Source organism: Falco biarmicus, chromosome 12 (genome assembly GCF_023638135.1).
Source record: "Falco biarmicus isolate bFalBia1 chromosome 12, bFalBia1.pri, whole genome shotgun sequence".
Lineage (NCBI taxonomy): Eukaryota > Metazoa > Chordata > Aves > Falconiformes > Falconidae > Falco > Falco biarmicus.
This window is the reverse complement of record NC_079299.1, coordinates 25,072,637-25,089,219: the sequence shown is the minus strand read 5'-3', so window position 1 is coordinate 25,089,219 and position 16,583 is coordinate 25,072,637. Positions and strand designations below refer to the sequence as shown.

Here is a 16,583-nt window from a genome sequence, read left to right as displayed (position 1 = left end):
CTGTCTTTGAGTTCAGGTGAGTAGCAACTGCACTTTTATTCTATGATTTTAACTGAGGCTTCCTCCCAGTTTTTATCTTAATTCATATAAATCAACTCAGAGTGCCCTGTTTCAAACTTCCTTCTACTTTTGCAGTACAACAGTAGAACAAAACTTTTTGCTGCCTGCCTCTCATCCTCTTCTGAAAGCTTTGCAATGAGCAATTCATCATTAGTGAACAGCTGGTGCGTGGGATTTTGTGCGTGTTTGTGTGTTTTTGGGGAGAGAGATGCAAAAAGTTCTGTCGGGAGAGTGAACCACCACTCTGCTGTCTTTTCTTCATCTAGCAGGTTACCCGTGGACTGTCTAAAAAGCCTCCCAAAAACAGTGAAGAGTAAAAGTCATTAGAAAAGGAGCTTACTACATATAAACAAAAAGATCACCATGGTCTGAGAAAACATGTTAAATCTCTCCATTATTCTATGAGTAAATCCAGGAACATAAATAGGTTTCCAACAGTAACTGACGAAGAGTCAGCAAGAAAACACTCAGAAAACATTTCCATACTCTAAGATTTCAGCCATGGAGACATTTTTTTTCGCTAACCTTGGATAACACTAGAGCATAAAAGGTAGCCCACGCTCAGCTCCGGCTGAGGTCTGACACAACATGCTCCTCACCCACTCCTATCCCAGCAGCATCGTAGAACACACCACCACTGGTCACCGTTAATCACCCCGAACTTCCAATAATTATTTCCTCAAAATCTATTAAATAGCATTTTAATTAATCACATTACGCTGTAAATTTTAAAGATTATTATCACTGATAAACATATTTATAATACTCAGAATAGTATTTTTACACTTCTAAATTCCTCTATCACAGGACAACACCACAGTCATTACCTACCCATACCTGTTTATCTGACAACCTTATGTTTTTAATTATCGTATGAACTACTTATATTCACATATAAACACATATTAAGACGGGGGGTGGCGGGTGGTGCTTTGTTACCTGAGTGAAGTTGATAGTGAAAATGGCGTGCGACCTACTACTGACATCATTCATTCCAGTTGCAGCAGTTGTTCTATTTATATTTCCTGCATCCATAAGTTCCTCTACATCAGCATAATTTTGCACTAAATGTTTAGACAAATCTGAAGAAGAGCAGAGTGTTACAGTGTGCTCATACATGCACTTGATTTTCTTTAAAAAAAGATTCAAATTGCCCCCACTACTGCAAAGTATTGCTAAATTAGTGTTTATTGTCATACTTGTTTATCAATTAAGGAAAGCAATGAAGCCTCATGTGAGCAATGGAGAATTTAGACATTTACAGTAAATCAAGAAAAAAATATGCAATCTTACTAAAGTATTTAGTGCATTAACATAAGATAAACCCTCGAGAGCTGTGAACCTTCCCTAGTAGAGGACAGATTAAGACAATTAGATTCTAATAGGTTCTTTCCACCTAAACATTAAAGATTTATAAATTACAGTCAACAAGTTCTTAAAACCAATTGCATCTCTTAACATTATTTAAAAATGTGGTTTAAGTTTAGAGATAAAAACTGTATGTATAATAAGCTTAGAATTGGGAAAGCAAATGGGGATACAAAATGAGAGGATATTCTCCTTTAATCTTTTATATCAAATGAAAGCACTGTATCCATCATCATTTATATTTTAAAAGATAAAAATGTCCTATGCAATTAGACGTGACATTTTAGAATATACAGAGGTAATAAAATATCCAGTGCAAAACACTTTACCCTCAACATACGGCCCGTCCTTCGGATGTTCTCGTATTCGTAAATTATTAGTTTTTGATGACTTCCGTCTGAGAAGATCTCTCACACGTTCATTATAAATTTCCAGATAACTGAAAGAAAAAGATTAGAAAACCACTGACTGATTCAACAGTCTTTAAAGGAAGGAGAGCTGTCTTAACACTGTGTTTGAAAGCAAGATGTCTGGAGAAGCTAGGCTCCAAAACTGGCTAAAGATAGTAATGACTACAGCACACTTGTATCATAAGGAAAAAAGCAAGAAGCAAGTAGAAGGGAAGCAGACATTAGCAAGATAAAGATCTCCTAATGCCACTCTGAAATAAAGGTACAAATAAGGAAGATGCTGTTCAGTACCAAAGGCATTTTCACTATCATTTAATCAAAGCAAAATGCACAACTGTTGAAGTTAGAAGTATTGCGTATTTTGACTACGACTGCCAACAAAAATCAATTATAGGATTGAGGGCAAGCATGGAAAGTTATTTGAAAAAGACACACTTTTCTCAGAGATAAAGTGAAACCGGGTGGTTTTAACTGTAACAAGTTTGATAACCAGCAAGCTATTAACACACCAAGACCTACCTGACTTCTGTTCGAAAGGATGCTTCATTCCGCTTTGTTTTTTCACTTATTTTGCTGAATAATCCTTCACAAATTCGAGGTATTAAACCTGCATCACCCTGCAACAACAATAATTCTTATTTCCAAGGCTATGTACACATGCACAATAAATTTTGAAACATAAAACCCAAGATCACTAGCCGAACATTCCAACGTCCAGAAAGGGGGGAGGGGGAACAAAACTTTTCAACAAATACTCTCTTGCACTTTATTTAACTGAAGTCACCTTGAGACTTTAATCCTTGTGTGTGTTGGAACATATATACTAGCTCCAATTCTTTGCTATTGGGATATATTTTGTCCCTCCCTTTTAGTTCAAATAATCCCAAATGCTTAATGCAGAAACCAGCTCCTCAGAGCAACATATGAACTGCCTTATCTCAATAACATCTAACTTCCTCTCTCTCATTTCACTATGGACTTGACAACACCTGCAGAGAACGGGACAAGAGCCATGAACATGCACCCACGAGCCATTCTTATACAAACCCCCAAAGCCCAGCTCACAGTCCTGCCTGTCTTGAAGGATGCAGCAGGTCCTCTGGATAAATTACCATGCAACAACAAGACCAAAACTACAGTCACTGTATCCCACAATGCAGCTGAATTAAATTTGGTATCTAAATTCTGAATGCTCAACTCTGCAGTTAAAGGGTTCTTACACGTAAAGTGCTCAGTCAGTTTAATAAAGCAAACCGAAAAAAACATATTCTTTCTCACAGATCCCTACAGACTGCGTGGTTTACTAGCAGGGCTGCAACTATCCATTACAGGGTCTTTGCCACTTCAGCTAACAGAGCGGCCAGCAGCGCAGGACATCATTGTCTCTGTTAAACTGGCACTTGAGAATTGAGCCTCATCCCAGTGAGTCTGCTGCTCCACCGCTGATGTCAAACACGTGTCAGACTGCAAGAGATATCCAGAGACTTAGCATGCAGCTCTCCTCTCCGTGTTGCTCCAGGGAGACCCCTTTCCAGGCAAGCAGTAAATGAAAGCCAGGGCCATCCCCAGCCGCAGAGCTGGGAGCAGGGGAGCGCACGCAGCTCTGTTCCCAGCTGACGAGGGGCTGCTTGCTCCCAGCTGCCCCATCCCACTGGGTCTGGTTATGTAGATGACCAGCTACCTGCTGGGCACACCTCCTACCCACCACTTCGGGACAGCAGCTAACACTCCTTCAGAGCTGGAATGAGTGAACATAGCTCCCAGGAATAAAGGGTGAAGACACATACATACAGATAAGCTTTAGGCTCAGAGCTGCAAACTCAGAAGTAGCTTACAAAACAGTCTGCCAGCTATAATTTGCCTCCAGTCCAAAAACACGCAAGAGATTTGATGCGATGGACTAATTCTAATTCTATGCGCCGCTGAGGCAAGAAATGTTCTTGCTTAGAGTTAGGGGCCTTATAATTAAACAGGAGGCAAATAGGACATATCAGCCCAAACATCCAGCATGAGCATAGCCCAGACACTCCAGGCACCCAAGAGTTTGCCTGGTGGCATTCTACAGACACCTGGCAGCAGAAAAACATGAGGACAGCAGACTCCCCTGCACCACACTCTGGCAGGGGAGTGCTCCACAAGCAAAGATTTCTCTTCTACTCAGACCCCCACATAAAATCTGACCATTTTTGCCCAAGCGCACACCAGTCTTCTCCCACTCTGGCCCCCTCTGTCCTCATCCTTCGTCTTCCCCCTGCATTCTCTGTCCCAGCAATCTTCTTCCAGGTGCCACCTCTGAGCTACTCTTCTTCTTTCCTTTGCCCCGATATAATTCCTCATTCATCATCCAGTCTTTTTTTTTTTAAAAAAAAAAAATTATACTCTATCCCTCCATTCTGCCCTTTTCCGACTTCCTCCTCCTCTTAATCAGACCCTCTCTGTCCTTCTCAAACCAGGTCTCATTCTTCGAAATAATAATCTGTTCTCCTCCTATCATACCTAGCCCTTCACCCTACTGCACTTTGGTTTAAAAAAAAAAGAAAAAAAAAAACCATAACAACTCCTAGTCAAAGGGAGAAACTTGCAGTTGTAGTTTAATCAGGCTTTTTTTTGAGACTGTTGCCTTTGTTAACAGAGGAGCAGCCTTTCCCAATCTGTATCATTCTCTACCTCCAGTTAAAGTTTCAGGGTTCAGTGTTGGAAATTCCTATACGCTTGCTTTTTTTTTTTTTTTTTTTTTGAACACTGGAAGGGGAAAAAGACTTTTCTTTCATCTCATGCTTGGAAACACCTGAATAGTTTTAATTAAAGCTTAATGAAAAAATATGAAAGATCCATCACAAAGTTTCAGGCAAGTCATTAGTGTCTGACATCATTTAGCAACTGTAAAGGTCTCAAAATAGGAAAATTTAGGTCTAATTGAGTAACTTCAACCATAGCAATATAACGATGAGAAAGGAGGAACACACAGTTCTCAGCATATTTTATCAATAAAATTTACATCTTACAGAATGTACACTCTTCATTAGAAACTATATTGAAACATTTTCTCCCTTTTCACCCCCTACAGCTCCAGGGCAGAATCAACTACATATTTGACAGGGTTTTTTTCTGGGTTACAGAGTTTCCAGTCACAGAAATCTGTAGAACCAAAAGAGGTAGCTCACTCCAGAGCTGAATTTTCTCATTAAAAGCCCGTTTTCCTTCTGTGCTATCTAACCAGAAAACTCCTTATTGCAATTTAAATGTACTGGGCTTTACCCATCTACCTTGGGCATAGGGAACAAATCATTCCCTTCCATTCTGCAGCTGCCTCTCATGTCTTGGAAGACTTTTTATTTCTCCACTATCTTCCTTTCTCTGCATAAGCAAGCCTGACTTTCCTGACAGATCGTATTTTATAGATCTCTGATCATTTCAGTGTCTCTGCTCAAGACTTAATTCTAACTGGTCCACATATTTCTTGAAATGATTGTTGCACACAGTATTGCAGAAGAAGCCTTCCAGAGCCAAGAACAGCAGATACTGAAAGCAAAATGAGAATAGAAATCATACTTTTTAAGGAGAAGTAAGGAAAAAAGAAAATTTATATCCAATTCAAGTTTTCTTATAGCACCGTAGTCTCTCTGACAGGGCCATCAATTTTCAAGCATTTAACTTGGCGGCTGAGTATATTTTATACACACTCTGTACAAAGCCAGATTAAAGTATTTATGTATCATGGCAAGAAGATTAGACCTTTATTATTGAATAGTGTCAAACAAACTTCAGCACCTATTCATTTGCAAAATGTCTTGATGATTACGGTCATTACATACAGTGAGGTAGTCTCATAAAAATGTCACTTTTATAAATTTCTTAAATAGAAATCCACATCTAGGTCATAAGATCTTTTCTGGTTACAAAAGTCTATTCTGCTTACCATTTTGAAGTTAAATATAAAGCTACTTATTCTGTGACAACTGAAAGAAAAAGATTTACAGCTAATTTACTCTCCTAAGCTAAAGGAGGTACAACGTGGCCAATCTTACTACATTTCAGAAGAGTGATTTATCTAAGGAAGGACAAGCGGTAATATTCTCCTTTTCAATTCTGCTGGGAGAAGATGTGATGTATTTTTTTTCCCCAAGGATTAAACCTTACGGGATGAAACCTGTAGAGGCTGCCTGGCAAACAGGCTTCATCTCAGCTGGCCCTTTTAAACTGCTCCACTCCCAACAGTTTAGTGGGTTCTTTCTGTCCTTGGACAGGCACGGAGGCAACTGCAAGAAACTACTTCCATCCTTTACTCAAAAACTGCCAAATATTCCCCCTATCACACCTTCCTCTTCCAGAGTCTTCACTGCAGTGCTCAACAGGACGTAATCCTTAAAATTAAAGTTACTCAATCATCTTATAATGGTTTGCTGAAACTTACATTTAGCTACTCTCATCCCCAGTTTCTACTCCTCACTTGATGGCCTTCTCTAAACAGGGGACAAGGAGCTAGTTTAATCTTCTGACCCTTTAAAAAGAGGTCTAAAAAACAGATCTCTTAAGAAAGGGCTCATCATCCATGTTCTCAAAACCCCTATCTTCTTTTTTTCTTGTCTTGAGTTGGCATAGAAAATAAGCAGAAACATTTGCAATTTTGGGGTTTGTTACTGAACAAAAATTATTGCTTTTTGTCCAACATGACAGAGCATTACTGAAAGACACGTCTTCCAACTGTATGTATCTACCTATAAAACAAACAGCTTCTGAAACCTCTGATTACATGGAGGGTGAGTAGCAGATAGACAGTATCAGTAATAATTTCACAAAACCTTGTTCTTGCAATAGCCTAATTTCAATGCATTGCTACAGAATAAATAAAAAAATAATAAAAAAAAAACCACCTGCTCAGCTGACGCAGGGCGAGCAGTGGACATTTTCTACCTGGATTTCTCCAAGGCTTTCGATACAGTTTCCAACAGCCACCTCCTGAAGAAGCTGATGCACTACAGTCTAGACAAGTGGTCTGTGTGGTGGGGGGTAACTTGGTGATGGGCCTCAGCGCGAGGGGGGTGGTAAACAGCCCCCTTTCAAACTGGCAGCCTGTCACATGTGGGGTCCCCTGGCCCAACACTGTTTAGTATCTTCATAAGTGATCTGGATGATGGGATGAAATGTACCCTCAGCAAGTCTGCTGATGACACCATACTGAGTCGGGAAGTGGACACTTCAAAAGGGACAGCCATCCTACAGGAAAACCTGAATAGGCAGAAAAGTGGGCTAACAAACACCTTACAAAGTTCAACAGAGATAAATGTAAGGTCTGAGAAAACACAATCCAGGCGTGGAGCACTGGCTGGGGTCTACCTGGCTGGGGAGGAGCAGCTCTGTGGAAAGGGACACAGGGGTCCTGGTGAACAGCCAGCTCAATACGAGTGAACAGTGTGCTGCTGCAGCAAAGCAAGCCAACAGGATGCTGCGTTGCATGACCAGCAGAGATAAAGTCATTCTGCCACTCTTCTCAGCGCTTGGCAGGCCATGCCCAGAATTGTGTTCAGTTTTGGTCTCCACTATACAAAAAAGATGTGGACAGGCTGGAAAGGGTTCAGAGAAGGACCACAAAGACAACCAAAGGACTGGGAAGACTGCCATAAGAGGAAAGCTGAGAGAACTGGGTTTGTTCAGCCTTGAGAAAAGAAGGCTTAGCAGAGACCTTAATCAACACGTTCCAATATTCAAAGGGTGGCTACAAAAAAGATAGACTCCCTTCTTACAAGGATTCACACAGAAAAGGGGTAATGTGTACAAATTACTCCTGGAGAGATTGGGTTTGGACACAAGAGGACAATTTTTCACAGTCCGCCATTGGAATAAACTCCCCAGGGAAGTGCTGGATTCCCCAACACTGGACACTTAAGATTCAGCTGGACAGGGTGCTGGGCCACCTTGTCTAGACCGTACTTCTGCCAAGAAAGGTTGGACCAGATGATCCTTGAGGTCCTTCCAACCTGGTATTCTATGATTCTATGAAAATACAACATACCGCATTTCCCATCATGGTGTAGGACTTCCCAGATCCAGTCTGTCCATATGCAAAAACACAAGCATTATAACCTTCAAAAGCAGATTTAAGCACATCTGTACCAAGATTTTTGAAAACCTAAAAGCAAAGAAAGTTTTTTAAGACAACAAAAGCTTGTAGAAAAAAGTTTTTTATCAGTCCAGCATGGCAAATATTAAACAATAACCTACCACAATATAAGCTATTGGCATCATCGATGATATTTACTATAGGACAGGAAATTAGTACTTCAAATAAGATACTGAATTTTACAACCATATTTAGTTTACAGCACTGCAACTTGCAACAGTATATTTTATACTTCATTTTCTGGCAGAGATCTGCTTGGCATGAGGAAGAACAAAAAATGCTGCCGAAAGAAATTAGAGCTGTAGAAAGAAGGTAATCCCAGACACTTAATATACTTCTCCTTATTTTTAATATCTACTCACTTTGTGTATCTTTGCCAGTTCTCCATGTCCTGCAAATAATGTTTCAGTGATCCTGGTAGTTTCTTGGTTTCTGTTTTTAGAGGGTTTTTTTGTTTGATTTTGGTTTTTTCCTTTAACCAAGTGTAAGAAAACGGCCCATTATTTTCTCCATATTTCCTCCCTAACTGGCTTTTATGTACCAATACTTTTTAGGCTGACAAACATGGAAACATGTTTTCTATATGCTAAGTAACCTTCTTTCATTAGCTAGCCCGTTCTCTTTTTCCTTCAACATTTACAAACTGGTAAAGATCCTTCCTCCACATCCCACTATGAGAGTGTGTTCTCACCTAATAACTTCATCTCTCACCAGACCTCTTCACCACCATCCTCTGCAATATTGGCTCCAGTACCCCTCCCAGATTCCTGACCTTTCATTGCCATACCCCTCATTTCCATCCATATCCCGCTGGGCAAGGAGTAACACTTGGCACAGCACTTCTCTCAATGAAAATATTGATCTGAGTCTCCCAATACAAACACGAATTTCAAAAGTCTCATCAATGCTTCAGATGATTTGGCTACTAGACCACAGTATACGTGGTTTAAATTAAACACTGTGTACAAGTAATTATTAACAGCAAATGGCACACGCACAGTATAATCATGCTACTCCTCCCTTGAAGGACTGCTGGTTAATTTCTTTAATCATTAAGGCTCAGTTGCAAGCATGCCTTTGGAATACTCAAACTTGACCTTTCCTTGAACAAAGGAGTATAAAGACGAGCCAAAGCACAATTCCCCTTTTGTTTGTCATTTGAAAAGTAGCACCTTAGTTGAATTTTCTCCCCTGAGTAACTGCTCCTGTAGTCCCCCTGCCACTTTTCCCTTTGTCTATGTTCAAGTTTTTACCTCACCACCTGCACCAATTCCTTATGCACTGTTTTGACTACATTTTCCCTTTTAAAAATGTGTGCATACCCTGCACAGTGATTTGAGGTAGTACATAGGACAGTTACAGTCAGTGTTGTCTGAACAGAGGCTTAACACACAGGTTAGAAGAAAAGTCATTGTTAGGATGGGACTTTGTCAGAAACAAGTGTCTGGGATACTCGTTTGTCACAAAAGGGCAGTAAACAACAAAAGTTTATTTATTTCTCTTCTGGAAATACAAACCAAATAGCCTGATGGTAAATTGCCACTCCCACTCTATTTTTGAATTCTAAAGCACATTTTGCATCTACAAGGCATATTGATGCGGCATGAAATATTAGACAGACTTCCATTTAATATTTTTCTGCCTTTCAAATGGAAAAATATAACAATCATGAACAAAGCACACTAAGCAACTGCAATACCAACAATCAAGATCAATTTTATTCCATGACAAGGCGAATGTGAATGAAAGATGCCCCTCTACGCCACTGGTGCAGTAAAGTGGAAATTCTTCAGCAACTTGATAAAAGCTTAACTACAAAGTCTTCCAATTAAATATGAAACTAGTAACAAGCAAAACAATAGCTTGTGCAGCATTTGTTCAGAAATTGCACTCCCACGGTTTGAAAATTCCTGTTGTTTTCCATGTGCTGCTCACATTGTAATTAAAATAACACTTGACACAGGGACAGTAATAGCGTGACTGAGCAAATGAAGTTAGCATTCTTGCCAGGAAGGATGAAAGAGGCAGTCTGGGGTTGTGGGGCACACTGTAATAGCAGGGTGTTGTACATGGACATCTAAGCCATGCTTAGGATTTATTGTTAGCATCCTATTACTACAAAACATAAAGCTCACAGCTTTAAAAAAATCATTGCTCAAGGCTGCTGCAGTGATCCCTATATGGGTATCTTAATTCTTTTTTTTTTTCCTCTAAGCTTCTGACACAGGTAAGTTATACTGATCTTGCCTCAACTTTGCTCTGAAACAGGCAAAATGGCACAAATTAAAAAACTTAAAATATGGAACTTAGTTTATCACTTATAAGCAGAAATTGGACACCAACACAGGATACAACTTGGATATACATTTATATTAATTCAAGTTTTACAAATGGCTGTTTTAACAAGAATTAACTTCATTATTTCATACCATATTCAGATTCTGGAAAAAAACTGCATTGTAACAGCAACAGCCTAACAATGGACTCTTTTCTTGGCATTCTTCTAACAAGTCTCATCTAACATAGCTTTCTAGAAGTATCTAAAGTCAGGTAAAGAAACAGCTACCTAAATCATCCAAGAATTAAATATCCATAAAGCTAAGCTACAATTGGTGCTTAAGAAGAATTTCTATAACTACTTTTATGGTACTTTTTGCAGACTTTTCCAAATATGCATTGAAACATCAATAATGCTGTTTTATGGAGATGTACTCATCTATATCAGGAAGAACTGAGAATATGGGTATCAGTTATCACTGAGAAATATATGCATTTTCATGAAACCAATAGTAAACTGAGTCCCTAATCAATTTGTATGAGCAAACTTAAGGCAAACATTTGTTGTGTCTGTAGAACCACCACCAAAATCTCAAGTTTCAGTTAAAATGAGATCAGAAAAAATACATGATCAAAGCTGCTTTAATTAAAATAAATAATTCTCTAAATGTTCAGCTTAAAGCATTTGCTAAAGTTCTAGTAAAGCCATATGTCCTGCAACACCTGCTTACAGAAACTAGGGTTCCAATTATTGCACTCAAATACACTACTTAAATTTGCCACAGTGCTTAAGTAATTAGGATATTTCCACATCAATGCCCAAACAGATGTATAAATAGATGTATACTTCTTGATATTTCACAGAATATAGCAAAAAATGTATTACTTAAATGAGTATCATCAAGTAATAACAATGCTGGAAGTTCAAGAATATAGATGAACAAATGTTTGGATTAATAATAACTAACTAATAACTCAGTGAAATAAAAAAGGAAGCTTTCAGGAAAAAAAAAAAAAAGAGGACCTACCGCTTTGATGGTTAAATAGAAAATTCAGGTATAAATTTCCTTTCAATTACAGTCATTAAATATAATAGCAAAGCTTGTCCTTCTCATAAATATTTTTTATATAGGCTTGAACTTCTTGTTTCTTAGTATTAGTTTTAATTTTGAGGCTTTTAGGATTAGCCATACCACTATCCTTGATTTTGGAGGTTACAGAATAGATGAGGTACATACCAAAAAGGTATGTATCCAAGTAGCTTACATCATATTCAGCAAACCCTTGCATTATCCTAAGGGGGGAATAAATACTCTCACTTGAAGCGTACAGCACCCCAAGTTCCACAAAATCCAAAGAGAAGACAGTAATCACAAAACACTTTATTTTTACTTAATAAATTTATTGGGAATGTAAAACAGCAAAAGGTTCAACGTTCACATGAAATATGAGGTCAAGGGAGGATCTATCTGTTCATTTAAGTAATACCTATAGCTCTGAGTTTGATTTTCTGTTCTGAGTGTGCAGGAAGAAAGGCAATTTTGTCCTTTCCTAGGCTGAATAATCAAGGGAGGAGAAATAGGAGTCTTCTTTAAGGTGTACCAAGACTTTTGGACAAAAAAAAACCCAAAAAACACTTCAACCAGATAAGAGGAATGTTTCTGTCTAAGTGAGTTAAAGATACATGCTTGTTTTTTAAAAGTGTTTTTTTTTCAAAAATGCTTTTCAGAAACAAATTTAGCTCTCAAGGAAGTTTTCTAACTTGACCTTACAAGACAGATCAGAGAACTAGAAAGAAGAAATTTAACAATATTAGGTTAAGTTTAAAAAAAAAAATCAAATTCTCAGGTGCCTAGGGAATTTCTAAATTACACAAGAAGCACTAGCAGTGGAAAGAAGTTTCAAAGAATGCTTTCAAGCCAAAGGAAAGAGGAAGGAGAAAAAAAATAAACATTCAGAAATCCTACCATTTCTTGACAGACAAAGCTGGGACTTTTGCTGTCTGCTGAGAAATAAGAAAAATCATAGGTAAATGTCTTAGTTCTTTCTCGTCCAGTGTCTCCAGTACCACCCTCTGGTACCTATTTAAAAAATAAAAATACCAAAAAAAAAAAAAAGGGCTGGTATGATACATCCTGATGAAGCAATTAAAAACGTTTTAAAATAAATAATCAGAATGCAAATTCAACATAAGGCTATACACATTTAGAAATTTATACTGACAGGTTAGCCTAGTACTCCAACATCAGTGAAGAAATCAGCAACAGATACTCCCTTCAGCAAGAAGGACAGTCATGTTACAAGATAGCACAGCAGGAATTATTTGGGGTTTAGCTTACTACTCCTACCACGGTACATTTTTATCACAATACTTATGTCCAGTTATGTCAGTCCTGTATATGAAATTCAGATTATAATAAAGGATTATCCTACACACATAATTAATAGGAGCCAAAGAGACCTTTGCATTGTTAACAGCATTTCAGTGTGGAGTCATAATTACAGTGCTGTTACATACTTGCTGCTTAAGGCTATCATCATGCTCAAGGCATGACAGCTCACTATACTTCAGCAATATTCACTGCTATCTGAATCAGTCTAAACAAACTACACAGTGAAATTCCTTTTCATGTATTTGTCATCGGAAACTGTCTTCCAAAAGCATATTTGCTGTGCGTGATTTCTCTTGCTGAAAGAAATGCTAAAATATACCATCAAAATATTACAGCAAGTGGTGGGTACTTTGTGTTTAGTTCACTTTCATGGGAATTCCAGAAGACTTCTTCTACAGATGAAGCAAAGTTTTAATAGCTACCAGACAGGTACCTCTCTTCCATTGCTGGCTTTCATTTTTGAGCTAAGTAATGACCTATGAGATACAGCCCGTAGAGTGGTTTTCAGAACACCACAGCGCAGCAAATAAACAGTTAAATCTATTTGCCAAAAAAATCTCAACCTTGTATTTTAAAAATTAAAGCTGTTCTCCACAGTGCAGTGAGCACCACTGTTTGTCCAGACATGTTTTGGCAACTATTCAGTTAGTTCAGTTAGGAATTCCTTTTTTAAATCATGTTTACTCACCTTTAAGTTTGTGATTGTAGTTTTATTTTTTTCCATTGAAATAATAAACTTTGCATTAAGGTCTTTCTCCCTGGGGGGGGGGGGGGCGGGAAGGAAAAAAGAAAGGAAAAAGACAAATATGTTAAATAAAACATATCACAATTATCTACAGTCATATTTCCACTCAACAGGTTGCTTGCAACAGTCAATTATCCAGTGAATTCATTTATAAGTCATTTTTTAATTGTTGTGACCAATGTTTATTTATTGCTATGGGATATATTTGAAGTACTTGGGCTTGCCTCCAAATCCCATCATCTAGAAACAGAGCAGCAGCTTGGGCAAACCTGCTTCAGAAGTTTGACTCTGCAAGTCAATTAAGTGGTTTGTTCTTAATTTGGAGTAGTCTGATCCAAAGCCCAGCGAAGTCAATTATATGGCTCTAAGGAACTGCGAAACAGAACACTACGAGATAAGACCCTGCCTCCTACCACCACCCTACTAGCAGCAGTTCCCATTTACCCATAAGCCTAGGAAACAGGGACTAAATATTTAAACCACAAAACCCCAGTATTTTAAAACTCTCTTAGAAATGAGGTACCCAATTTATTTTTTCAGTTGTGATGCATCACAGCTGTGCAGGAGCGGCTCTGCTACCAAGGGAGCGTTACATGGGTTTGTTGCTTTCCAAAGCACATCAATTCTGGGGCCGGGGGGGGGTGTGCGCAAGAGTCTAGTTTTGCAGCAGTGTTTTCATGTACCTGCCATCTATTTCACATCATATGTTTCTGTTTTCAAAACTATCATAAAAAATCATTACCTTAGTGTCTAAAACCAGCATGTATCAACCTGCTTGCTAGAGATGGGATTTCATTATAGTTGGCCATAAGAGTAATACAGGCTGCTTTTGAATGACAACATCTCCTGTGTTATTAAAAACATCCACATGAAAGAGCCAGAAGAGGAAGACTGCTATATACACCATACAAAACCTCTCTTCCCAAATCTAACACACACCCCTGTTCCAAAACCATCTGAGTCACCTGACAAAGCAGAGGGCTTTGAAGTGCTGCTTGACCATATTGTATGGTATCTCAGCAATTACTGGATATCCACTGCACCAACCAAAAAAAAAAAAAAATCCACTGCACCAACCAAAAAAAAAAAAAAAAAGAGAGAGAGAGAGAAACAGAAACTTCCTCCTAGTAGCAGGAGACCCAAGTTCAGGATTTCAGTGACACTTTCTTCCTCTTGGTGCACTGGATCACCAGTTCTATGTTCCTTAGCTGACTGTGCACCCACCCTCCATTCACATTCAGTTTTCCAGAAGAAATTCTAAAGAAAAGCAAAACGCATTTAAAAATCTATATTAATGAATAAAGATTTAGCAAATAATGTACTGATACTTCAGTAAGCACTTTTAAGTTCTTTTCTAAGCTAATAAAAATATATAATTGCAATAATTACAGCATTAATTATACAACTGAGTTTAGATCTACCACAGAAAAACATGCCGTAAGAGATGCACCTTCACTCATTTCCATGTCATCCTCAGCAGCTTTTACTAGGTCTACACTTAAGAGACTAAAATACAGCTACAGGTAACAAACAGGGAAACAGAGAAGTGTCCAATGGTATTTTTTAGTAGGAAATAGATTTTGGCATCACAATAACGCAGCTCGCGGATGGCTGCCACCCATCCTGCTTCCTCAACAGTCTCTACCTGTCTGAAGCTATTTGCTCAGCGAAGGTGTAATAAGTCATGTGGCCCAATTAAATGGTCTATCTTACTACGTAAATCTGTTTCAAATAAGATTTGTGACCTGCTTGCTCTAGGAAGTTTGGAAGGACTCCAGGTAGGAAGACATTCGGGCCAGATTTACTCCTTTTTTTGTCTCAATTTCTTCATGCTTGAGATGTATGAAGGAAAACTGGTACTTTCCTTCCCAAACCTAGCCAGCTCTCCATATTACGGAAACCTGATGCAAAATGTTTAAAGCCTTACACAAAATTCTGAGAAGCCTATAGACATTAATTTTTGTGATAACACTGATAAGACTACTAAATTTTATTAAAGAATGAAAATTTCAAAGTAAAAAAAAAAAAAAAAAAAAAAGAAAGAAAGAAAAAAAGAAGGGAAAAAAAGGCCCTGTAGAGCAATAGCCAATAAAAAAAAAAAATCATGAACAGAATTCAGAATTTTGCTTTTTTGTATGGGAAGGCATAGGGAGAGAACAACTTGAAAGAGTAATACTATGATCAGAATCAATAAGTCAACCTGAATGAAGTGGAAAGAATTCACGGGAATCAAATGCTAAAGCTTCATTTCAAGACAGCCAAGTATAATTTATTGTACACATGAAGAGTTTGAGAGGAACCCGTCAAAAACAATTGCTTGTGTGATGCCAGTTATTTCCAGGGACTCATTTAATGCAGTTCAGCAGGGGCTGAGTCACTTTCAAAAAAGTTTTGATTGCAAGTTCCACTTTAATTAAAGGTTCAGGCTGTAAACAGCTGTACTGCAGCGTTAGGTACCCTTCTGAGAACTTTCAGAGCTAGGAGAACCCTACTGCAACCAGCATCCATAGGAAGCACTAGCCCTCCCTCAGCGCAGAGACAAGCCCCAGCCACTAACCAAACTGCCCCGTTAATTCCAGCCCCCTCATCACAAAGCAATGTAAAAGGGCTGGCTGCCAAAACTAATTCACAATTAACGCTCTGATGATTTAAGAAAGCTTGCTCCCCCCGCCACCCCCGCCCAATCTGCTCACACAGCAGTGTTCAGGGCCAGCCTCCGGGCTGCTCTCGCTGCTGTTTCATACACCACGTGGATGGAGTTCCAGGATCACAAGGGAAGGAAACTTGTAACTCGTGATCGCCTGACCCATAACCAAACTACAAAGTGATCAGACAAGCAAGTTTCTTGGCACAGACATAAGGACATACATCAGCCCTGTGCTGTTATTAACCCTCTACTATTGTTACATTCAGCTAGTCATCTAGCAATTAATTGCGAGGAAGAGAGTAGAAAGAATAATTTTTAAAAAAGGGGCAGGGGGGGGGTGGAGGGAGGGGTGTCAGAAAAACGAGTTCAAATAATACTGGCACTTTAGTATAAACAGTATCAGTATTAGTACCAAGGTATGCTTAAAAGAACTAGTATACTTGTCTGCTAATGGGATAACTTGGTAAATGGCTTACCTGTGCTGAAGAGAAATTACTAAAACCTTGCCCAAGGGGCATGTGGCTTATGAGAACTTCCCCAGACTGAAGGTAGTTCAGCAGCT

General features: G+C 38.6%; 1 protein-coding gene across 6 annotated transcripts in view; it reads right to left on the bottom strand.

Moving 5' to 3' along the window:
- Positions 1–16,583, bottom strand: part of KIF16B (kinesin family member 16B) — a 142,274-nt gene that overhangs the window by 112,792 nt on the left and 12,899 nt on the right. For all 6 annotated transcript variants that reach the window (XM_056357425.1, XM_056357431.1, XM_056357430.1 and 3 more), the window contains exons 2-7: positions 13,318–13,387; positions 12,204–12,317; positions 7,852–7,968; positions 2,358–2,455; positions 1,758–1,867; positions 1,000–1,142 (exon numbers count right to left, since the gene is read on the bottom strand). In XM_056357425.1, the coding sequence (XP_056213400.1) occupies positions 1,000–1,142; positions 1,758–1,867; positions 2,358–2,455; positions 7,852–7,968; positions 12,204–12,317; positions 13,318–13,387 (652 nt within the window). The remainder of the gene's footprint in view (positions 1–999; positions 1,143–1,757; positions 1,868–2,357; positions 2,456–7,851; positions 7,969–12,203; positions 12,318–13,317; positions 13,388–16,583) is intronic.